This window comes from Cottoperca gobio, chromosome 9, assembly GCF_900634415.1.
Source record: "Cottoperca gobio chromosome 9, fCotGob3.1, whole genome shotgun sequence".
NCBI lineage: Eukaryota > Metazoa > Chordata > Actinopteri > Perciformes > Bovichtidae > Cottoperca > Cottoperca gobio.
Window position 1 is genome coordinate 24,435,913 of NC_041363.1, and position 25,236 is coordinate 24,461,148.

The 25,236-nt window shown below is 39.0% G+C and overlaps 1 protein-coding gene across 2 annotated transcripts; it reads right to left on the reverse strand.

The window, feature by feature from the left end:
• Positions 1 to 9,197: 9,197 nt before the first annotated feature.
• On the reverse strand, positions 9,198 to 24,872 carry anxa3a (annexin A3a). Of its 2 annotated transcripts, none has more exons than XM_029439735.1 (14): positions 24,801 to 24,872; positions 22,639 to 22,673; positions 22,500 to 22,547; positions 22,319 to 22,406; positions 15,092 to 15,186; positions 14,810 to 14,923; positions 14,322 to 14,412; positions 14,076 to 14,155; positions 13,583 to 13,639; positions 13,403 to 13,496; positions 13,217 to 13,312; positions 12,815 to 12,873; positions 11,612 to 11,734; positions 9,198 to 9,757 (listed from the first exon to the last, which is right to left on the reverse strand). In XM_029439735.1, exons 2-14 carry the CDS (start codon positions 22,651 to 22,653, stop codon positions 9,695 to 9,697), a joined length of 1,023 nt encoding a protein of 340 aa, XP_029295595.1. In that variant the 5' UTR covers positions 22,654 to 22,673; positions 24,801 to 24,872; the 3' UTR covers positions 9,198 to 9,694. The 2 variants fall into 2 exon arrangements, with proteins under 2 accessions (XP_029295595.1, XP_029295596.1); XM_029439736.1 differs by having other exon boundaries at positions 9,198 to 10,073; positions 24,801 to 24,871.
• Between the last annotated feature and the right edge of the window lie 364 nt (positions 24,873 to 25,236).

Below are 25,236 nucleotides of genomic sequence, written 5' to 3' on the forward strand. Positions count from 1 at the left end.
CAAGTTTTTCTGGTTTTCTGGTTAAAACAAAATGCATGCTGGGATACTAGGAGTCCGTACAAGTCAGCTCCTGAAGCATCCTAGATTAAAAATAGGCGGAGCTAGAACTGGTGATGTTTCACAAGTCTACTTGAAAACAAGTTCAAACATGGATGCAAGTAGGTTTAGTAAATCAAAATTATAACTTAACTTGAGTGTTCTTTTCTAATGCTATAACTTTCTCGATTTCTTTTCCTTTTCTTGGTGGCAATGGGCTTCCATAAGATAACGGGGCGTGAGTGACAGACAGACTGAGCAGTCTGGTTGAGGAAGGAGAGCATAAAACTGTCTGGAAAGAATGCAGTGCATGGAGAAATAAACAAACCTCAGCAACGAGTAGTCACATTTATGTTCATTATTAAATCCTAATAAAAACTCTATCTACATCGGTGTCTTTGTTCTGCCTGTTCAACATTGCTGGTCTTTGTTTAAGGCTATTACTTCCTCAGTTTGCGTAAACTGATCTCACGACACTCCCTTTGATTTTAATGATCATCCGCAGTGGAAAAACAATGTCATTTTTCACCAGACACTGGCAATGAGGAAGTAGTGTGACAGCTGCCTCTGTGAACTACAGGCTTTATGCACAAAGGCATGTGTGTAGGCTGGAGAATCCACCTCGTAATGCTACAGACTTTCATCCTTTCGAGGTCTAACTCATGTAAAACATCACCTAAAGTCACCTTTGTAGTCTATACGTCAGTTACTAGAGGTGAAGAATATCTACTTCTGGTATCTGGTCACAATTAGCACATTCAGGTCAGTGGTTATAGGGTGAGCACATGTCTGAGATTGGGATTATATAAGCGATGAGGAGGAGCAGAGCAGGATCACATGACTGTACAAACCCCCATGTCTGGCCGCATCCTGTTTCTGCAGGGGGGAATCTTTCCTCTCTGACACACTTATTGTTGTCTGGCTGTGTGTGAGGTGTATGCTGCCACCTGTTGGTGTCTGAATACACAAATGCACAAAGAAACGTACCGACAGGTAGATCATTATTCAGCAAGTAAATATATCAACAAACGTGCACCCTGCTGGAGTGTCTTCGAGCAGAAGGCTGAACCAGTTCTAAGGCTGACCTCCGACCTCCTGGAAGTTTAGGGCGCAGCCAAGGGGAGTCTCCCAACGGGTGTTTAAAATACAAAACCTAACAACAATTCAGAGCTGAAAACCTTTCAAAGCAGGAAAATATATTGTAAATATTCCAAAGGCCCTGAAAATGTATTTTCTATATCAGCTTTTCACTCTGAGTGATTAGCTGAAGTGAACTTACCTGAATCTGCAGATGAAACACGATGAGGTTTACCCGACCTTGAGAGGAAGTTTGTTTTGGAGACATCGCTCACATGGAAAATATTGTATAACCAAAATACTCATAGACCAGAGTTGGGACCATGTCATTGTTTTACAAGTCATAAGTACGTCACAAGTCTTTGCACTCAAGTCCCAGGTCAAGTACCAGGTCAAGTCCCAGGTCAAGTACCAGGTCACATCCCAGGTCAAGTCCCAGGTCAAGTCCCAGGTCACGTCCCAGGTCACGTCCCAGGTCAAGTCCCAGGTCACGTCCCAGGTCACGTCCCAGGTCAAGTCCCAGGTCAAGTCCCAGGTCACGTCCCAGGTCACGTCCCAGGTCAAGTCCCAGGTCAAGACCGAAAAGTCCCAAATGCTAAACAATGAGTTTCAAATCCTAAAAAAGTCTTAATGCACTCTTCAACAATTTCAACCCACACGTTTTGCATAGTGCAGTTAGTTTTTTACCACCATATAGTTTTTGTACGCAAACTAAATAAACTTTGGTATCATTTTTTCCACCTGGCGCTCAGTAATGTGATGTTAGTTCTTCATGGTTCTCTCCAAGTGTTGACTTGGTTCTTGGCATACTTTTTAAATGACATACTTTTTAATCTTTGGGCTTTGGGGGCAGCTATCAAGTACTCTCAAGTCAAAAGACTCAAGTACAGGTGAAGTTTTTGACTCAAGTCTGACTCGAGCCCAAGTCATGTGACTTGACCTCTGTCATAGACAAACAAGCCCTTTGCTAACACGTCTTCAACCAGTAACTTGTCAGGACCCAAGAGGACTACCAAGATCTGAGGGGGCTCAATATAATTACAGGGATAATGAAGAACAACCAGTTACACAAAATTGTGTTTATTATTTTTATTTAGTATTCTCATTTCTTGATTCACATCTTTCAGTCTCTAAAAACAGTATTTTGTTAACTGCTGATGACTCATGTCCATAACTTTTGTATGATAAAGTTTCACACATAAGAGGCTTGTGATCAAAACGGTCTTCTCCCATCTTTACCAGCAGACAAGTAATTAAACCCTCATTACACCTTATTAAAAATCTGGAGATGCCAACTTTTCCACGTCAAGGGGGTCTTTAGGGTAAAATGTATTCAAATGAAGCACAAAACATGCAGGTTTGGTTCCGAGTCTTCTATTTTAACATAATTAATTAGGAGCTGCAACAAGCTTATACAGACTACGATATACTATACTGTATACTGACATGACAGTGGACTAACACAATAATTGTTCTAATCTTAAAATGACTTTCGTTAAGAGGGAAACCCACACATGTATACGATTTACATTTGGTTGTATCTAATAAGCTTTTTCTAAATTCAAAGATAGAATGTTTTTGTTGGACAAAAGAGATTTTGCAGCTTCATAAACATAAGGGGGACATTTCTGTTTAGGGGGTTGTTGTCCCTGTGTCCTCAACATACCCCACCAGCAGCAGCGTCACTTATAGTCTCCATTGCTCCTCACACAGGGAAGCAGGGATCTGTTGGTGACACTGTACTTCTGAATGGCAGTCCAGTTTATGAATGGAGACTCTTTACGTGGGAAGAATATAATTGTGGATATTTCACGGACCAGATTTCCTGGATATACTGTATGCCTGGAGGGATCAAAGCTCTGCTCTTGAACTCTGGTCTGTTACACTTTACACTTGGCATCACACACCAGTTTGGAGTCTGGAGCGCAGCGAGCGCAGATGAACTTGGCCTACATTGTTTTCCCCTGTGAGTTTCATTTCTTCGCTGGAGCGCTCTGAGAGCACACATTGTCGCAGACGATAGAGTCACAAATTAGAGGCTTCATGCAGTCTGATACAAAGAACTACAGTAATGCAAAACTCAAGACTTTACTAGTATGCTAACAAAGCTGACAGTCTATGTAGGAATATGAGTAGGGCATGAGAAGAAATGCACAAGGTCACTAAAAAACCCTCAGTACAGGATTAAGATAAAATACAGTGTATACAAGGGAATACTTTATGTTATATATAGCTTTATATTTGCACAATGACTGACTCTGACTTACTACTGCCACACTACTGCACAGATACTTACTTGTACCATATGCTCTTCCCATACATGTAGAGGGCTCCAGGAATGAGTCCAATAGTAAGTAGTTGCTCATCTCAAAGTCAATGGGTTTTTGGTTAGATGCCTGAAATAAAATGGTTAACACAAGCTTAGGAGATTTTAAAACTACCGATAAAATACCTCAGTAAATTTACGCTTCAAAAATTATGAAAGTGGTTTTCATTTGTGAAGAACAAACATGCAAGTATCATAAAGTGTGTTTGCCCTTCACTTTCACCAACACCATGAGATCTAAGTTTGTTTTTTGTACGTTTGTTTTTTCTTTCCCCGTCATGTCACCAAATGTATTAAGTCTGTTTTGTTAATATCGCCTGAAATGTCTTGCTTCACTAACTTAATAAAAAAAGTAGCTACATCTGTGTGAGAAGAAGGTCAGATAAGAAATCTTCCCTTTCAGTCCCTTTACGGATATCTCCACAACCAACTCCCCGGCCTTTGTTGCATCTTTCTCTCCCTTGTTTCCTGTCATCTCTCCACTATTGCTGTCTAATGGAGGCATACAATGCCAAACATAAAACAAACATGTGCTTGTTGACAGTTAGTTATTGGTAGAATATGTCTGAGAGCAGACGACTCTGTTGTTGTTTTGGGTCAAGGCCTTAACAATCAACACTTCTGATGGTGTTAGAGTGTCTAGCTTCACAAAACTGAAGCGATCATTGATGATGGTGAACCACATGTTAATGAAAGCTATGAAACACAGTGAGTGTGTGTTTGGAGTGAAGGATCACTTTGGTAGGTGTGTATCTTCTTCCAACCTTGTCTGTGTTGTCACACAGTCTGCTCTTTAATTAGCCAGGAAGGAACCCTCCCATTAAATGGGACAGAGCTGTTATTTGGGCAAAGAAAATCAGTTTTTTCACTACTTACAAACATTCTTATCTACACGAATAATGAATCATTGTGACATGAAAACATTTGATTTGTTTTAACAGTCTACCTTTAAATAGGTCACACAACGTGTTTCTTAATAACAGCGTTTTAAAATATATTTCATATTTGTGTGTATACGCACGCACACACACACACACACACACACACACACACACACACACACACACACATGTACACACACATGCACACGCACACACACACACACATGTACACACACATGCACACACACACACACTCACGCATATACACACACACATGTACACGCACACACCCACACACACACATGCACACACACACACACACACACACACATACACACACACACACTCACGCATATACACACACACACATGTACACACAAAAACACACACCCACACACACACACACATGCACGTACACACAAAAACACACACCCACACACACACACATGCACACACACCCACACACACACACGCAGACACACGCGCGCACACACACACACACACACACACACACACACATACACTCACGCATATACACACACACACATGTACACACAAAAACACATACCCACACACACATGCACGTACACACAAAAACACACACCCACACACACACACACACGCAGACACACACACACACACACACACATGCACACACACACCCACGCACACACACACACACACACACACGCACACACACGCACACACGCACACAGCACACACACACACACACACACACACACACACACACACACACACACACACACACACACACAGGGGATTTGAAGCTGTCAGAGTATGAAGATGTATAAATGTAGGCCTGCAGCCTCTCTTCCTGTTTTCCTTCAGTTCAGATAAAGAGGAAGGGCGGGGGGTTGTTGGGGGGGCAGAGTGAAGGAGTCTGGGTGATTACTTCGGCTTTAATGAGGAAAACGTATTTGCCTTCAGGCTCTCATCCACCTCAATAGTCTGTGTCTGGAGTTTAACTGTAAGCTCCCTGCAGGACTGACAGACGCAGCGACATGAGGGGCTGCAGAGAGACGCTGAATACATTTCATTGGAGGGGGTCTGAGGCTGCAGCTGATGTGTTTTACAGCATATATAAAATATCCAGGAATTTATGATATTATATTTCCTCTCAGAGGATTCATGTCCAGGCAGGACTTAGAGAAACAAATCAAGTGTGCAAATTGAACATGGAGAGGCAGCATTTAGTGCTGGAACATACTTTTAGACGAACACATCACACTTACATTCAGCGTATTCATCATTATATACTCAGATATATTTTCGTATAATAAAATGTGTAATACTGTGTAGAAGTGTAACTAATGAGCGGTCACATTTTACTGCACTTTGGCTCCATCTTCAGGACGAATTGAGTTCTCTAAATTCTGTAAGACATGTAATATATACATTAATAATAATTTACAACAATAAATATATATTATATTATTTAACTTTGCACAATATGTATAAAGATTTCTGTTGCTGCATGTTTTTGTCCAACATTTGAACATAAACCCATTTTAGGGTGGAAAAAACATCTGAATCATTTTAGATGAAAGTTCATAATTTAATAATTTGATGATTTTCTCGCTACATTTTGCCAAACAAGATCCTCAAGTTATATTCTGTTCTCTCAAAGCAACCAGATATTCTTTTACTTTATTGGTATTTTTTAGTAGGAATGCACCGATGCGATACTCAGTACTACTGAGTAATTATTACTACTAATTATTAATACTAATAATCTAATAATGCGATAATGTATCTGTCAGCAACTGTCATTGAGCTGTAGGCTACACTGAGTGTAAATTATATCCAGTATTTTACACTAGAATTATAATTATTTTTGTTATTCTCAATACTCAGATTTTAACTTTTGCATTTTAAAATACATTTGAATGTTTTGAAAGCTGCTGACTAAAAGTTCAAATGAATAAAACAGCAGTATTGCCAAACTGAGTCATGTTGAGGGCCACATGTTTCTTCCTTTAGTGGGATCGTTGTCTCATGGTTTGAACGTGATGTTTTTCAGATGGCGAGGTCACACAAAGTGCATCCATACAAATGTATTATTAACAGCTTCGTTGTTTAAGAGATGGAAAATGAGTGCGGTATCAGATGTGGAAAAGTGGTATTGAGCCCTCAATACTTTTAAGAGCAGATGTCACAGTTTTTAGCAGCTAAAGACTTTATTTAGGAATAAAACTCAGAGGGAAATAAGAAGTGTTTGGATCTCGCAGACTCAGACTCCCCTCGGGCTGCTTTCATTCTGCTCCACTTTCCAAGATCCCACTCTTTCTGAGGGTTTCTCACATTTCATACAACTAAATCAATCATACCTTTTTATGATTGAAGGGTTATTGCCATTTTTAACGTACATTACATTCAGCACTGTGCAGTTCTGTAAAATAACAAATATAATAGAAATAAATGATGATAATAATAATAATAAGGGAAGAAACGTAAAATAATGAAACAAACATGAATACATACCAGAGGCACTTAAAGTAGCATATGATATTAAAGGTACACATACTGTACAGATGTTGTATACAGCTTTATTTATCTTTACATATATAGATCTGGACTTTTCCCACATTTTTAGATATAATCCTTGCATCTGTCTTTCTGTATAAAAGTTGTTTATATCAGGCCACTTCTCCAACTTCTATGACCCACTCCTTACAGGAGGGAGTTTCTGTATTTTTCTACTTCTTAATAAAATCTGTCTACCCACCATTATCAAAGTCTTTCACAGCTAATGCATCGCCCGGCACATATCACCTGGGAGAGAATTTAAAGTCATTGCTTGTGATCTCCTTTTTACAATTGTGGACTTGTTCCCATAAGTGTTGAATCTCAGGGCGTTGCCAGAGAGCATGGAGGAGTGAACATTTCCAGCAGTCTGCTGTGTTTTTAAATTCAAGCCTAATCCGCAGACAGTCTTCACACCTTCCGTCGCAGACTGAAAACTCACCTGTTTCGACTGCACAAATAAATAAATAATAATTCTGTTCTTTGTATGTTGCACTTATATTGGTTTGGCTTATTTGTAGCTAATCGTTGAATTTGTATTCTATTGTTTCTGTTTGTTGCACTTTTGTTTGGCTTATTTGAAGCTATTGTTCTGCACTTAAAGGATTTCACCTATTTGAAGCTGTTGTTCTGCAAGATTCTTGTGTAAAGTAATGTAAGTAATTCAGAAGGTGTTCAATAGAAGCCATTGAGGATTTTAAATTGAGTGAGTCTTACTTTTATACCTCAGTAATACTTTTGACTCATTTGTTTGGCGGTTACAATCGTTGTCCTAATAACTTTTGTCTGCTTTCTATGTGCTTTTATATTAACTATGTAATTATTTTTCTAATCCTCCAAAGTAAACCCATTCATCGTCTGTGTAGTCCGATTATAGTAGGAGGAAATTAAAAGTAAAAGAACAAAATTAATTTCCCTGCAAATCAGATAAAAGAAAAGCAGTGAAGCTGTTAATATAATAACATCAATAATAACATGAAATTGGTCCGTTAAATTAAAACAGTTTACAGAAATGTTTCATATTTTTAATTTATAATGTAATAATGAAATAGATTATGATGAAATAAATGAAACTGATGGCAGGAAAGAGAAGATCAGTGCACACATGAAAATGAGAGCAATAATAAATAACATAAAAGGGGATTTATTTGACAGTCAAATTTGTAGTTTATAAACAATATCTTTTTTTAAGAATATATATATTCAATACGGTATAGGGATGTATAAATAAAAGCATGTATATACAGTATGCCATGTGTATTTCTTGCAAGAAATTAATGAGAAATATCATGAAATGTCTTTCTGTGCTTTTATACTTTATATGTTTTGCTCAGATCTTTCCTAAAAAAACGATCTTCGTATTATAAAACAAGGATGAAGTCACTGTTTTCCACCGATTTAGGAGTTTCCATATGAAGCATCAGTCACAAAGGACTGAATGTTTTATGAACATCTCCTTTAATGATTAAGTGGAGTTAGACAGTCTCCCTATAGGTGGCCTCTGTAAGCCCCTTAAAGCCCCCTGAGGTCTTTCAACCTGCAGACATCTCAAAGCTTTAACGCCTGCTGCCTGAGCCCGTGGTGCCCTCTGCTGGTGACTGGGATGGACTAGCAGACTGTGTGTGTGTCAGTGTGTGTGTGAAGGCAATTCTACAAAATAAACAATAATCTTCTTTCTGGAAGCTAAAGATACAAGAGGGAGACAGAAGAGCTGAGTGAGATGGTGATAAAGATTTCAAATGTCTTATTTTGTTAGTGACAGGACAACAGCCACAATTACTCAATTTAAAAGTATACTCTGCTCAGTAATGCCTCCTTACATATATTTCACAGACTTTTAATGTAATCATTTTAATTAGTCATTACTGTTTTTGTGAAGCCTTGTTTCAATTATTTACAAATATATATTTCAGTAATTTCACAGGAAGTGTCCCGTGAATAATTGTGCAATTTAGTACCGATTATAAACAACATTAATGTAAACTATTTATTAATTTGTGGAATTCCAATACAAAATATTTTTCTTCAGAGTTCAGCTGCTCTGCTGTGCACTGCATGGCTAAAATGCTTTCTAGATTATGCTATAAGAAATTGGAATTTTGTCATTCAAATTACAGTAAAAGTACAAAACTTGAGGAAATTACCACAAATGTCAAGTAAAGACCCATAAAATAAAAAAACGTAACACTTAATAAATCTACCCAATAACCACTCATGTCAACATTTAATGATTTTTTTATTGTTATTTATTAATTTGCTGGATTCATTTAGTTAACAAATGATAAATTACTCTCAATTCACCCGATCAAACAAATTCAAACCCACTATCAAAATTTCCATCAATTATTTATTTAATCCATTGGCCAACAGACTGAAGAACACATTTAGCCCTCTGATGCAATTTAAACGGTTACAAAGATTTAACAACACAATGAACAAACAGTAACATACAAGAGCATCTTATATTATGGAGATTCTCATCAAGCATAAACTCATTATCACAACTATATCTGTGTACTTCCTGCATTACTGCTGCACTGCAGGGTTTAAGTTTGCTGTAACATTTCTATTTGGAGAGTTAACAGGCAGAAGAAAAACAACATCAATAAAAGGCATGAATGAAGCAACAACTGAACGGAAAATCGCTAAAAGCTTTGTTTGATTGTAAGTTTTGATTGGACATTTCCCTTCCCAATAAATAAAGTCCACGTGTGTTTAAGGAGTCGTTTCCTCTACTGTTGTATAAGGACGTGCAGATGTTCTGGTTGATAAGAATGAGAAAACGACAGAAATGGAAGTGAAGACGTAGCGAGAGCTAAACATGTCGATGTTAATCATCATCTCCTCCACAAATTTTTCGCAGAGTCTTTTCATATTTCCTTCGGCAATCAGACTGAAACAAAACAGAATTTTATATTAAAACTTTGTCAGTTGACGTCTTCCATCTTCAAATCCATCTTCAAAGATCTGCAGACGGTCCTATTATAACTTCACATGACGTCTGTCTTTCAAAGCTGCCTGTTGCTCTAAGGCGGTAAACAAGTTATCAGTTAGTAGGTTGAAGATGAAAGTAAAGCATCAGAGGACGACAGCGTGAGTTCAAGAGGAAGCAGATTCTTCTTGGCCTCAGGTTCAGACCGCGGGGTTAGTTAGTCGTCTCCTCCACAGATGGCCTTCACACAGTCGCCGTGGTTGTCCGACAGATCTGACTGGAGGACACAACAACACAAGCGAGGAGAAAAGAGTCTTCCCACCACACTGACTGGGCTGGAATGTAACAAGTACATTTACTAAAGTACAATTTTAGAGGTACTTTACTTGAGTATTTCCATTTTATGCTACTTTATTCTTCTACATCTCAGAGGAAAAATGTTACTTTTTAAATCTGACAGCTTTAGTTTCTTTGCAGATTGACATTATTAATACAAACTATAAATCAACTAATACATTATGGTGCATTATTATATATTAAGCTACCCAGCAGTATATAACATAATTAAAATGAGCTCCACTTTTACCAACATTAAAGTGATTAACACATTAATGCATCAATAATTAAAATCCATTAATATTCATTATTCTGAACTCAGCCATTCTGTGTAATGAGTGTTGTAGCAATTTATCATATTTAGTCTCACTGAAACATTTGTATGTGATGGCTGGAGTTTGTATGTTTTGAGCCAGAATGTTTTAGCCCTGTAGGGAAGTTACTGTGAGGACGAGCAGTAGATGATAACGTTACTTCTTTGTTCTCGTCGTCTGTGAAACTGTTACTTTAATTATATTTTGATGCCAGTACTTTTCTTAATAGCAAGTGCTATAAAAGATACCCTCTTATCTTAAACTATATAGTAAACCCTGAAAACACTTAATTTTGTAGGAAAGCTCAGTGAGACGTTGCATTGAGTTCTAAAAGTTATAACAGCTAGGGGAACAGCAGTCTGCATGAAGGTGACGCCACAGCCTCTGAGAAAGGTTTGTGTCACTGAAACTTCAGCAGTCTAAATGATGGATGGTTACTTGTCAGAGAGGCTGAGGGAGCTAGAGCTGGAGCTACCAAGGGATTGGCTGAATGTGGGTTTCATTTACCGCCTTGGACACAAAGCCGTCTTTTAATTTGCCTCTTGGGCTGCAGCAGGTGGGTGCTTCTTTTAATCTCTAAATGATTTGATCAGGACTGCAGAACAAATCCACCTGTGCAACCACAAGGTGCAAAATAAAAAAGGAAAGATAGAAAACACCCAGACAACCTGTACCATACATCAGAAGACATACCTCACCAATGAATAGTTTGTTTTACACTAAGAGTTGATAGAATCCTATGAAATGCTCTTCCACATGTTAGTAACATTAGTTGTGTGTAATATAAAGAGGCGTTCAGGCACTTCTGTTTCACACAGCTCCAGTTATCCACCAGATGAGTCATTTTGTCTCTGTGTGTGTGTGTGTGTGTGTGTGTGTGTGTGTGTGTGTCTCAGAGGACCTCTTGGCTTCTGCGTTATTCATACATATACTTGGCTTCACAGATCTCAAAGTGATGCGCCAGATAAAAATCAAGCCGTTGTCAGTTTCGGTCAGCGAGATCATTCTTCAAACTTTGATGACTCACAAAGCCTCAGACAGTAACTCCACAGAGGCCAGAGCCAATGCTGCTGCGCTGTAGCCCATAACTGGAATGTACAGAGAGGAAGCTATTGCAACTATATCACTTCAGTCACTCCTTTAGATTCAGTCATCACATCCTCACCTCGATGGCAGAGTGCAGAGAGTATTCGTAGAGTTTCTTGAACTCGGCTCTGATGTCCAGCATATCGATCTCAGAGCGGCTCACCATGATCCGGTTCAAAGTCGACTCGTCTGTTCCACCACCCTGACAACACACACAAAATCACACACACACACACACACACACACACGGGGCAACAACAGATTTTTACACTTGATGTTCAAATTAATTGAAATACAGAATGTATTCTGTAGTACTGCCGACTTTTCTCTAGAATATTAAATTACATTTAGCAGACTTAGTAGAAAAAGAAACCACTATATAAAATGATTTGTGATTATAGCATTTTTTAAATAATTATTCTGATGATATTTATAATAATATAATTAAAAACGAGGCAATCCTGGTGAAACTGGGAGCAGAGTCCGTGTTGCTTTTACTCCGTTCATTAGTTGAGATCTGTCGGGTGGATAGCGGGGTCCTAAATCCATACTAGTATGTAGCGTGTTCCCTCTGGAGAGTATTCTCAAGAACAGTGTGCTTACTAAATAACGTTATAAAGCAATGTACAAAGGAAAGCTGAAGATATTTAACTAAATAGTGGGTGCTGCTGAAACCGCTCCAAATAAATCTTGGAAAGAAAGAAAGTGTGAAATCTTTAGAAGTTGCAGTTTGAGTGACTTTCTTTGATCTCGTTAGTGTACGATGATGATAGTCGTACATGTTGTAGTATGGATCTGGGACGCAGCGCATGGCCATTGTGTTACTACTGTCGTATCTTAACATTTCAAAACATTCCTGTTATGGATACAGCTCAAGTGCAGTAAGAATTCAGCGAGCATGCAGTAAACTGGAGTACATCTATAATACTGCTCAACTTCTAAAGAAAGATTCAATATTAAAATGCTCACTGCTGAACAGCTATTATGGGATGTACTTTCTTAAATTAACATGTTGCCATGTGCTGGATATTATTTATTTCTGTTTGTACAACTAAAACAGATGCAACCAGAAGAGCACTCGAGAGCCAGACCTCCACCATGAGTGGATATTAATGTGTGTATTCCCCGTATCAGATCCGCTCCAAAGTGTAATGAGTTGCTTCACCCTGAATCCAAGTTTCATGAAAACTGGCCCATTAGTTTTGTTCATATTCCTGCTGAGAGACAAACAAACCCAAAAACATAACCTCCTTGGCGAAAGTAATAAAAACAATATATTCACCTTCATGCTCTCATACAGGCGCTCTGCAAAGTAGGCCGGTACGCTCTTCGCACATTTCACTGGAGGAGTTACAGAAGTTTAATACGACAATGTGGGTAAAAATAACACTTTTGCTACAAGAGGAAGATAAAAATATTTGAAAATTAACAGTTTTGCTGCTAAATATTTATTAGATAAAAATAAAAAAAAGCCTTCATGTACAGTAGATATCCAACATAGTAAATTCACTCCTGATGTGAGGGTGGACACCACATGACCAAAAGTATGTGGACACGCTACCATTTCTCCTGTACGTGAGCGTTGAACATGTCATTCCAAAACATTAATCTGCTGCTCTTCTGTGAAGACTTTGTCGATATACTTTTGTCCGTAAATGTTAGAATTAAAAGTTCATGAACATACCGATAGCCACCAGAAGTTCCTCCAGCTCCCCCGACATCTCTCCTTCGATGCTTTGCTGCAGAGTCTTTCCACTGATGTTCTTGTATTCAACAAGAGCTGCACAAAGAAGGAAGAAATCTCACTTTACATTTGTAAGAACTTTATTCTAGTCTAGATTAAACACAATACGAGATACGCCTCACGTACTTTGTCTCAGTTGAGGTATACTTCTCTGGCAGAGGATGTCAACAAATTTAGATTCATCGGTGCCCCACTTCTTCTCCCCAGCCTCATAAAGGGTCTGGGTTGAAAATAATAAAAGAAATATGCTTATAAAATGATAACATTTTCTGTGCTGTTCAAGTTCAAACACACGTCATACTGCACCTTGGCGTCTTCTTTTGCCTTCTCTGTATCTACTGCGGTGCTGTCTTCCCTCTTGCCCTAAAAAAGAAATATAAACAGCAACATCAGGCTTTATGTTCCTGCAGTTTATGCCTTTCATCAGTTTTTTTAAACAATAAGTAAACTACCCACTGTTGGCTTCACATTTACAAACTCCTGATGTGCAGACAAGCCTTGTTCAAACCAACAGAACTCGTTTACTCTCCCTTTATGTTGAGTAATTATGTCTGTGAAGATGAAGAATGTGATGAAGGGACTGTTTGTTTTGTACCTGCACAGTTCACTCTCAACATCATGTCAGTTTCCCTCTTCGTTTAACTATTATTAAAATCTTATAGTCATATTTATGTCATGGTAAAATATTTTTATTAACATTTTATATGCAACCTGTAAATGTGATTTAAATTATCTCACACACACACACACACACACACACACACACACACACACGTTTCTTTGCATCGTGAGGACTAACCTCGGCCAGGAGGAGCAACGCGTCGGCAAAGTCTCCGGAAACTTCCGACTTCAGGTCAAGGGTCAGCTTCTTCTCCGTTTCTGTGGAGAAAAACATCCAAAACAAACTTGTGACGTATTTGAACATGAAATCAAAATCACCAAACAAGAACGTTCATACTTTTGAAATAGGCAGTCAGTCGAACACTTTAGCATGGACTGTCGTTCTCTCACATTGACAATATGTGAAGAATCTCACATTCTTTACCTTCCAAATAGACATCAGTGAGTGCTTTGATTTGCTGGTTGGATCTGGAGGTAAAGATTTCAATCAAGACGCTGTCTTCTGTCCCAGCTCCCTGCAACGTCACACGGTTACTTTACCACATGGAGCTGACCGAGTGAACGCCATTTACACCGTGAACGACAATATACAAGTGAACTTAAATTAACTGGTTAAACCCCTCAAATCATAAATAGAAATATAAAAAAGGACAAATTGAGGAACTTAAGCAACATGCAATGCTTCACTTTAGCCAACAAACAAATGCCATACCCATTTTCTTTTCTCAGACTACATTTATCGTTATACACCAAATATCATGTGAAAACCTGGCAATAAACTAGATTCCTTTACGATATATTATTTTCCAGTTTGACTTTGTATTCTACATGTTATTTAGAATATCTTTCTTTCCTCATTTATTTGTAATGTTATAAAATAAGACGAAAAGGAAACAAAGTGAGAAAACTGACTTTCATGGCCCGCATCACTTCATGGCAGTCGAACGCTGCAGGAGGGGTGATGAGCGCCACCAGCACATCCTCAAAGTCACCGCTGGTGTCTCCTTTCACATCATCCACTAATGTCTATGACGTAAACACAACCCGTCACTTTTCAAACAGAACCACACCCATGCAAATACACCCAGGCCTCGAAACTACATCCAAACCCAGACTTATCTCTCACACACACACACACACACACACACACACACACACACACACACACACACACACACACGTGTGATATCTTACTCTGTCGGTGGCTTCGTGGTAAGCCTCACAGATGAGCTGCCTCTGAGCGCTGCTTCGATGGGTCAAAATGTCAATCAAAACTTTGTCTTTTGTGCCTGAAACATGTGAAGAAAAAAAAGAAATGCGAGGAGTGACCACATGAAAATCAGAACAACATGAGCAACAGGTTCATAGCCACAGACCGCTCTATGCAGTACAAATAAGAAAAAACATTTGAAGTGTTTTCTGGCTGGCAAAAGTGCAACAGAAACAAAGTGTGTGATGCCGTTATTGTATGGCCGTTTAGGTTGAGTAAGAACCTGCATAGCCGTCATAGAACATAAAAATATCCAATACATTTAAATGTGATAACCTAAAACACACCTCGCATGTATTCCACTAGAATGAACAGCTCTGGGTTTTGCTAACGTTTCGTTTAGCTGTGTTCCCACCATCATGATTAGATTTAGACACTGCCTCATTTAGATATTAACAAACTTATATATCAAAATGTATAGATCACTTGTTATATGACAGAGTACAGTTAGGGAAAAACTAGTAAGCAGGCAAGCTTGAATTTAGCGGCAAGCTAAGTCAAGCTTGAATTTAGCTGCAAGCTAAGTCAAGCTTGAATTTAGCTGCAAGCTAAGTCAAGCTTGAATTTGGCGGCAAGCTAAGTCAAGCTTGAATTTGGCGGCAAGCTAAGTCAAGCTTGAATTTGGCGGCAAGCCAAGTCAAGCTTGAATTTGGCGGCAAGCCAAGTCAAGCTTGAATTTGGCGGCAAGCCAAGTCAAGCTTGAATTTGGCGGCAAGCCAAGTCAAGCTTGAATTTGGCTGCAAGCTAAGTCAAGCTTGAATTTGGCTGCAAGCTAAGTCAAGCTTGAATTTGGCTGCAAGCCAAGTCAAGCTTGAATTTGGCTGCAAGCTAAGTCAAGCTTGAATTTGGCTGCAAGCTAAGTCAAGCTTGAATTTAGCTGCAAGCTAAGTCAAGCTTGAATTTGGCTGCAAGCTAAGTCAAGCTTGAATTTGGCTGCAAGCTAAGTCAAGCTTGAATTTAGCTGCAAGCTAAGTCAAGCTTGAATTTAGCTGTAAAGCTAAGGCAAGCTTGAATTGAGCTGCAAGCTAAGGCAAGCTTGAATTTAGCTGCAAGCTAAGTCAAGCTTGAATTTGGCTGCAAGCTAAGTCAAGCTTGAATTTAGCTGAAAGCTAAGGCAAGCTTGAATTTAGCTGCAAGCTAAGTCAAGCTTGAATTTAGCTGCAAGCTAAGGCAAGCTTGAATTTAGCTGCAAGCTAAGGCAAGCTTGAATTTAGCTGCAAGCTAAGTCAAGCTTGAAGTTGGCTGCAAGCTAAGTCAAGCTTGAATTTAGCTGCAAGCTAAGGCAAGCTTGAATTAGCTGCAAGCTAAGGCAAGCTTGAATTTAGCTGCAAGCTTGAATTTAACTGCAAGCTTGAATTTAGCTGCAAGCTAAGGCAAGCTTGAATTTAGCTGAAAGCTAAGGCAAGCTTGAATTTAACTGCAAGCTAAGGCAAGCTTGAATTTAGCTGCAAGCTAAGGCAAGCTTGAATTTAGCTGAAAGCTAAGGCAAGCTTGAATTTAACTGCAAGCCAAGGCAAGCTTGAATTTAGCTGCAAGCCAAGGCAAGCTTGAATTTAGCTGCAAGCTAAGGCAAGCTTGAATTTAGCTGAAAGCTAAGGCAAGCTTGAATTTAGCTGCAAGCTAAGTCAAGCTTGAATTTAGCTGCAAGCTAAGGCAAGCTTGAATTTAGCAGCAAGCTAAGGCAAGCTTGAATTTAGCTGCAAGCTAAGGCAAGCTTGAATTTAGCTGCAAGCTAAGGCAAGCTTGAATTTAGCTGCAAGCTAAGGCAAGCTTGAATTTAGCTGCAAGCTAAGGCAAGCTTGAATTTGGCTGCAAGCTAAGGCAAGCTTGAATTTAGCTGCAAGCTAAGGCAAGCTTGAATTTAGCTGCAAGCTAAGGCAAGCTTGAATTTAGCTGAAAGCTAAGGCAAGCTTGAATTTAGCTGCAAGCTAAGGCAAGCTTGAATTTAGCTGAAAGCTAAGGCAAGCTTGAATTTAGCTGAAAGCTAAGTCAAGCTTGAATTTGGCTGCAAGCTAAGTCAAGCTTGAATTTGGCTGCAAGCTAAGTCAAGCTTGAATTTGGCTGCAAGCTAAGGCAAGCTTGAATTTGGCTGAAAGCTAAGGCAAGCTTGAATTTGGCTGCAAGCTAAGTCAAGCTTGAATTTAGCTGCAAGCTAAGGCAAGCTTGAATTTAGCTGCAAGCTAAGGCAAGCTTGAATTTAGCTGCAAGCTAAGGCAAGCTTGAATTTAGCTGCAAGCTAAGGCAAGCTTGAATTTAGATGCAAGCTAAGGCAAGCTTGAATTTAGGCTGCAAGCTAAGGCAAGCTTGAATTTGGCTGCAAGCTAAGGCAAGCTTGAATTTGGCTGCAAGCTAAGGCAAGCTTGAATTTGGCTGCAAGCTAAGTCAAGCTTGAATTTGGCTGCAAGCTAAGTCAAGCTTGAATTTGGCTGCAAGCTAAGTCAAGCTTGAATTTGGCTGCAAGCTAAGTCAAGCTTGAATTTGGCTGCAAGCTAAGTCAAGCTTGAATTTGGCTGCAAGCTAAGTCAAGCTTGAATTTGGCTGCAAGCTAAGTCAAGCTTGAATTTGGCTGCAAGCTAAGTCAAGCTTGAATTTGGCTGCAAGCTAAGTCAAGCTTGAATTTGGCTGCAAGCTAAGTCAAGCTTGAATTTGGCTGCAAGCTAAGTCAAGCTTGAATTTGGCTGCAAGCTAGTCAAGCTTGAATTTGGCTGCAAGCTAAGTCAAGCTTGAATTTGGCTGCAAGCTAAGTCAAGCTTGAATTTGGCTGCAAGCTAAGTCAAGCTTGAATTTGGCTGCAAGCTAAGTCAAGCTTGAATTTGGCTGCAAGCTAAGTCAAGCTTGAATTTAGCTGCAAGCTAAGTCAAGCTTGAATTTAGCTGCAAGCTAAGGCAAGCTTGAATTTAACTGCAAGCTAAGGCAAGCTTGAATTTAGCTGCAAGCTAAGGCAAGCTTGAATTTAGCTGAAAGCTAAGGCAAGCTTGAATTTAACTGCAAGCCAAGGCAAGCTTGAATTTAACTGCAAGCCAAGGCAAGCTTGAATTTAGCTGCAAGCCAAGGCAAGCTTGAATTTAGCTGCAAGCTAAGGCAAGCTTGAATTTAGCTGAAAGCTAAGGCAAGCTTGAATTTAGCTGAAAGCTAAGGCAAGCTTGAATTTAACTGCAAGCCAAGGCAAGCTTGAATTTAGCTGCAAGCCAAGGCAAGCTTGAATTTAGCTGAAAGCTAAGGCAAGCTTGAATTTTGCTGCAAGCTAAGTCAAGCTTGAATTTAGCTGCAAGCTAAGGCAAGCTTGAATTTAGCAGCAAGCTAAGGCAAGCTTGAATTTAGCTGCAAGCTAAGTCAAGCTTGAATTTAGCTGCAAGCTAAGGCAAGCTTGAATTTAGCTGCAAGCTAAGGCAAGCTTGAATTTAGCTGCAAGCTAAGGCAAGCTTGAATTTGGCTGCAAGCTAAGGCAAGCTTGAATTTAGCTGCAAGCTAAGGCAAGCTTGAATTTAGCTGCAAGCTAAGGCAAGCTTGAATTTAGCTGAAAGCTAAGGCAAGCTTGAATTTAGCTGAAAGCTAAGGCAAGCTTGAATTTAGCTGAACTGAAAGCTAAGGCAAGCTTGAATTTAGCTGCAAGCTAAGTCAAGCTTGAATTTAGCTGCAAGCTAAGTCAAGCTTGAATTTAGCTGCAAGCTAAATCAAGCTTGAATTTAGCTGCAAGCTAAGGCAAGCTTGAATTTAGCTGAAAGCTAAGGCAAGCTTGAATTTAGCTGAAAGCTAAGGCAAGCTTGAATTTAGCTGCAAGCTAAGTCAAGCTTGAATTTAGCTGCAAGCTAAGTCAAGCTTGAATTTGGCTGCAAGCTAAGTCAAGCTTGAATTTGGCGGCAAGCTAAGTCAAGCTTGAATTTGGCGGCAAGCCAAGTCAAGCTTGAATTTGGCGGCAAGCCAAGTCAAGCTTGAATTTGGCGGCAAGCCAAGTCAAGCTTGAATTTGGCTGCAAGCTAAGTCAAGCTTGAATTTGGCTGCAAGCTAAGTCAAGCTTGAATTTGGCTGCAAGCCAAGTCAAGCTTGAATTTGGCTGCAAGCTAAGTCAAGCTTGAATTTGGCTGCAAGCTAAGTCAAGCTTGAATTTAGCTGCAAGCTAAGTCAAGCTTGAATTTGGCTGCAAGCTAAGTCAAGCTTGAATTTGGCTGCAAGCTAAGTCAAGCTTGAATTTAGCTGCAAGCTAAGTCAAGCTTGAATTTAGCTGTAAAGCTAAGGCAAGCTTGAATTGAGCTGCAAGCTAAGGCAAGCTTGAATTGAGCTGCAAGCTAAGTCAAGCTTGAATTTGGCTGCAAGCTAAGTCAAGCTTGAATTTAGCTGAAAGCTAAGGCAAGCTTGAATTTAGCTGCAAGCTAAGTCAAGCTTGAATTTAGCTGCAAGCTAAGGCAAGCTTGAATTTAGCTGCAAGCTAAGGCAAGCTTGAATTTAGCTGCAAGCTAAGTCAAGCTTGAATTTAGCTGCAAGCTAAGGCAAGCTTGAATTTAGCTGCAAGCTAAGGCAAGCTTGAATTTAGCTGCAAGCTAAGTCAAGCTTGAATTTGGCTGCAAGCTAAGTCAAGCTTGAATTTGGCTGCAAGCTAAGTCAAGCTTGAATTTGGCTGCAAGCTAAGTCAAGCTTGAATTTGGCTGCAAGCTATGTCAAGCTTGAAGTTGGCTGCAAGCTAAGTCAAGCTTGAATTAGGCTGCAAGCTAAGGCAAGCTTGAATTTGGCTGCAAGCTAAGTCAAGCTTGAATTTAGCTGCAAGCTAAGTACTGCAAGCTTGAATTTAGCTGCAAGCTAAGTCAAGCTTGAATTTAGCTGCAAGCTAGACAAGCTTGAATTTAGCTGCAAGCTAAGGCAAGCTTGAATTTAGCTGCAAGCTAAGTCAAGCTTGAATTTAGCTGCAAGCTAAGGCAAGCTTGAATTTAGCTGCAAGCTAAGTCAAGCTTGAATTTAGCTGCAAGCTAAGTCAAGCTTGAATTTAGCTGCAAGCTAAGTCAAGCTTGAATTTAGCTGCAAGCTAAGGCAAGCTTGAATTTAGCTGCAAGCTAAGGCAAGCTTGAATTTAGCTGCAAGCTAAGGCAAGCTTGAATTTAGCTGCAAGCTAAGGCAAGCTTGAATTTAGCTGCAAGCTAAGGCAAGCTTGAATTTAGCTGCAAGCTAAGGCAAGCTTGAATTAGCTGCAAGCTAAGGCAAGCTTGAATTTAGCTGCAAGCTAAGGCAAGCTTGAATTTAGCTGCAAGCTAAGGCAAGCTTGAATTTGGCGCAAGCTAAGGCAAGCTTGAATTTAGCTGCAAGCTAAGGCAAGCTTGAATTAGCTGCAAGCTAAGGCAAGCTTGAATTTAGCTGCAAGCTAAGGCAAGCTTGAATTTAGCTGCAAGCTAAGGCAAGCTTGACTTTAGCCTGACAAGCTAAGTCAGCTTGAATTTGCTAGCAAGCTTAAGGCAAGCTTGAATTGGCTGCAAGCTAAGGCAAGCTTGAATTTAGCTGCAAGCTAAGTCAAGCTGAATTTGGCTGCAAGCTAAGTCAAGCTTGAATTTGGCTGCAAGCTAAGTCAAGCTTGAATTTGGTGCCAAGCCTAAGTCAAAGCTGAATTTGGCTGCAAGCTAAGTCAAGCTTGAATTGGCTGCAAGCTAAGTCAAGCTTGAATTTAGCTGCAAGCTAAGTCAGCTTGAATTTAGCTGCAAGCTAAGTCAAGCTTGAATTTAGCTGCAAGCTAAGTCAAGCTTGTATTTAGCTGCAAGCTAAGGTCAAGCTTGAATTTAGCTGCAAGCTAAGTCAAGCTTGAATTTAGCTGCAAGCTAAGTCAAGCTTGAATTTAGCTGCAAGCTATAGGCAAGCTTGAATTTAGCTGCAAGCTAAGGCAAGCTTGAATTTAGCTGCAAGCTAAGGCAAGCTTGAATTTAGCTGCAAGCTAAGGCAAGCTTGAATTTAGCTGCAAGCTAAGGCAAGCTTGAATTAGCTGCAAGCTAAGGCAAGCTTGAATTTAGCTGCAAGCTAAGTCAAGCTTGAATTTAGCTGCAAAGCTAAGGCAAGCTTGAATTTAGCTGCAAGCTAAGGCAAGCTTGAATTAGCTGCAAGCTAGGCAAGCTTGAATTTGGCTGCAAGCTAAGTCAAGCTTGAATTTGGCTGCAAGCTAAGTCAAGCTTGAATTTGGCTGCAAGCTAGTCAAGCCTTGAATTTAGGCTGCGAAGCTAATGGCAAGCTTGAATTTAGCTGCGAAGATAAGTCAAGCTTGAATTAGATCAAGCTACGGCAGGCAAGCTTGAATAGCTGCAGCTTGCATTTAGCTGCAAGCCTAAGGCAAGCTTGAATTTACCTGCAAGCTTGAATTTAGTGCAAGCATAAGGTCAAGCTTGAATTTTAGCTTGCAAGTAAGTCAAGCTTGAATTTAGCTGCAAGCTAAGTCAAGCTTGAATTTAGCTGCAAGCTAAGTCAAGCTTGAATTTAGGCTGCAAGCTAAGGCAAGCTTGAATTTAGCTGCAAGCTAAGCAAGCTTGAATTTAGCTGCAAGCTAAGGCAAGCTTGAATTAAGCTGCAAGCTAAGTCAAGCTTGAATTTAGCTGCAAGCTAAGTCAAGCTTGAATTTAGCTGCAAGCTAAGGCAAGCTAGAATTTAGCTGCAAGATAAGTTATTAAACACCACCATAAACAGGAGTTTATGAAACAATAGGAGTGTTAAGTCATCCATGACACAATACAAAAAAAAAAAAAAAAAAAAAATATATATATATATATATATATATATATATATATATATATATATATATATATATATATATATATATATATATATATATATATATATATATATATATATATATATATATATATATATATATATATATATATATCCATGTTGCTCAATTAGCATTATTACATGATTCTGTGCTGTATTGGGTTTTACTAATTTAGCTTGTTATGTAAAGCTTCTTAGAAGTGCCCCATATTAAAATATGTTTATTATTATAATCATATTTACCATTATGGAATCCATTAGCACGTTAGAAAGACTTCATCTTAAAATACAACAGGGACTGACTGTAATTTGACAATTAACTTTAGAGATATCTTGTCATTTACTGAAGTTATGTTAATTTCTGTATCCTGGAAAGATTATGTTTATAACATAGACTTTGTGTGTGTGTTTTGTACCAAGTCCTTCAATGGCCTTCCTCAGAGCCACAGCATCGTCTCCTGCATCAAAGTTAGCTTTGGGCTTGATGGTTCCTCTCTCTCCAGTCTGAAGAACAGGCAGACAGTTTGTATTGGTTTTAATTTATGCCTTGCAATCACAGTAAAGCCTGAAATCAATTTAAGTTCTAGTTGGACCTACTGTTGCTGTGAACGAGGAAGGGGTATTCACAAGACTGTCCAAGTCATCCTGCAGAAAGTTTATCAGTTTAATTAAAAACAAAAACAAAAATCGGTCAATCTTATAAATACATTTAATAAATACACAGAACTTGGCTTACCCATAAAGACGCCATGATAACAACAGGAAGTTCTTCTGTAAAAAAAGAAAAGAAAATTAACTTTGAGGCTTTCTTGTTATTTTGTATGGTGGCAAGCTCTAGATCAGGAGTCGGCAACCTTTACTATCAGAAGAGCCATGTTGCCCCTCTTCCACCTACTCAAATGTCTCGAGCCACAAAACATATTTGATAACAGCTTAAAAGTTTTGTATATAGCTATAGTATATTTGTTGCTTTTATGAAATTTCAAAATGACAATAAAGGAAACTGTTGAGATCATATTGCTATTTTTACCTGTTTTAACAAAAGGAAAACACCAAACTCTTTTGAAGAGAAGGAAAAAGATACACTGGCATGTTTCGGCCTACTTTGAAATAAATTGAACACAGAACTATGCAGGCCTTTTTGAGTCCTCCCCATATGTGTTGAATCAAATTAAATAAAAATGAATATAATATAAAATACACAAAACAATAAAAAATATAATATAAAAATGTAATTAATAAAATCCTATAGCTGTGGCCTAATGAGAAATAGGCCAGTTTGTATTTAATTGTGTCAGTTTATGTCTGTTTCGTTGTGTTTTCACATGGTGGTGGTTTATTTATTTGGCTTTTAAACAATTCACAACAGCCTCACAGCCTTTTAGCGGCATGAACTCGATGATTTCTTTGCTCTTTTTCATGCATCTGCCGTTCGGTACTTTTCAGCAAATGCTGTGTGTTCTTTAAATGTTGAGTTTCAACATTACATTTTTTTGTTGTTTGCCAATTTCTCGCCACATATCAAGCATGCAGGTAAGCTAGTATTGTTGGCAGTGAAAGCAAATATACATGTCCACGCAGAATTAAACTCTTTTTGTTTTGTTTTATCCATGGTTAGCATACCAAGTTAGGCGGGGTGAAACTCAACATTAGCCACCTGCAGGAGAAGACGCCGCGCCCGTAGACTCAGGAGAAGGTGACGCATTTAGTGGACGAAATATTAAATATATATACACATTTAATTTTAGTGTCACAATATCACCTTGAACTCTAAGATAAGGTGTTCCCTTATATTGTCCACTGTGCAACAATAAATAGGCTACATACAAATGATCCAGAGACTATTCTTGACATATTCTGACCAAACTTCATTCATAAAACAGCACAAATTCAAAAGTGTTCAAACAGAGTTTACAATAGCAATTTAGTGTGTATATTATGTCCCATTTTGTAACCTTCCCCTAGTCTGTGTAATTCCTTTCATGCATTAGAACATGTTGAATTAACTCAATAAGTGAGTTTAGATGTCTGGTTACCTATTAAATATTAGCCTATTAAATATTTTTAGAATATTCTGTAAGACTCCTTCCTGTGAAAGCCAAGAGCAAGTGTCACGATGAAATATCAATTTGGCTTCAGTTATCTTGACTACTACTAGTTATTTGACGATTGATTAATCTCAGTGGAAAACTCTAAATTGTGAGAATAAAGCCATAATCCTGATGTTGTTATATGGCCAAGAGATACCCAAATGAACGTCAATATGGCGCTAATCTTCATCTGTCCAGTAGTAAATGACCGTAATCGTGACCTTACAGCAGTCTTAGTATTTCTGTAATATCCTTAACGCGTCTGTCAAGTTTCTCCAACATCTTTAAACACCCGTCATGCGGACACATCCATGTTTGTTCAGCGTCATTACTGAAGCTGCTGCAATTTCACGTCACTGTCAAAATATAACCGGAAAACTAAATAAAAACGAGTTTTTCAATCGATCTTAATATGATCACCAAATGTTGATATCCAATGGAAATAAAATAAATTACCATAGCAGATTAAAAAAATAAAAATAAATGCCATAACATTAGATCAAAGCACACTTGACGCTTCTGGGTTTCGTTTAGTGATAAACAGGAATTAAAACATATATTTAATATAATAAACTTGCTGTCAAGTTGTAAGTAAGCAATATAGATCAAATGCGACACTTTCTTACGTGAACAGAATGGATATATTTAGTTTTTACACAGGTAACAATGAGTTCATGAGAAAAGTAATCATCGGTGTACAGAACTCCGTTTTAACCCTTTAATAATCTGTTACTACAGCAACAGTCGAACACTACATGAGTGCGCTAGAAGACTAAATGTGAGTTAAAGAAAGCAAAGAAACGCTCACCTGGATATCAGATTGAACCGGAAAAGTGTTCTGCCACCACACCTTCAGCCTCTGAAATATCTACCTGAAGTCACCTGGACACGCCCACTTTGTGCAGCCACGTGCCGCCTTCAGGGACAGCTCGGACATTTCAGATGTCTACATTTCAAGATTCAAGATATTCATTGTCGTATGATTTTAGACTCCTGTGGCGCCTGCCTGAGAGCAGGAGAGTGAAGAGTCTGTGCTGGGGGTGTGTACTGTCCCTGATAATGTTTTGGACTCTCCTGGTGGCCCTGGAGGTGTAAATGTCCTGTTGTGAGGGGAAGGCTGCTCCTGTGATGTACTGTGCAGTTTTTATCACACGCTGCAGTTTCCATACCGTGATGGCACTGGTAAGGACGCTCTGTAGAAGTTGCTGAGAATTTTGGATGACATGCCAAATTTTCTCAGCCTC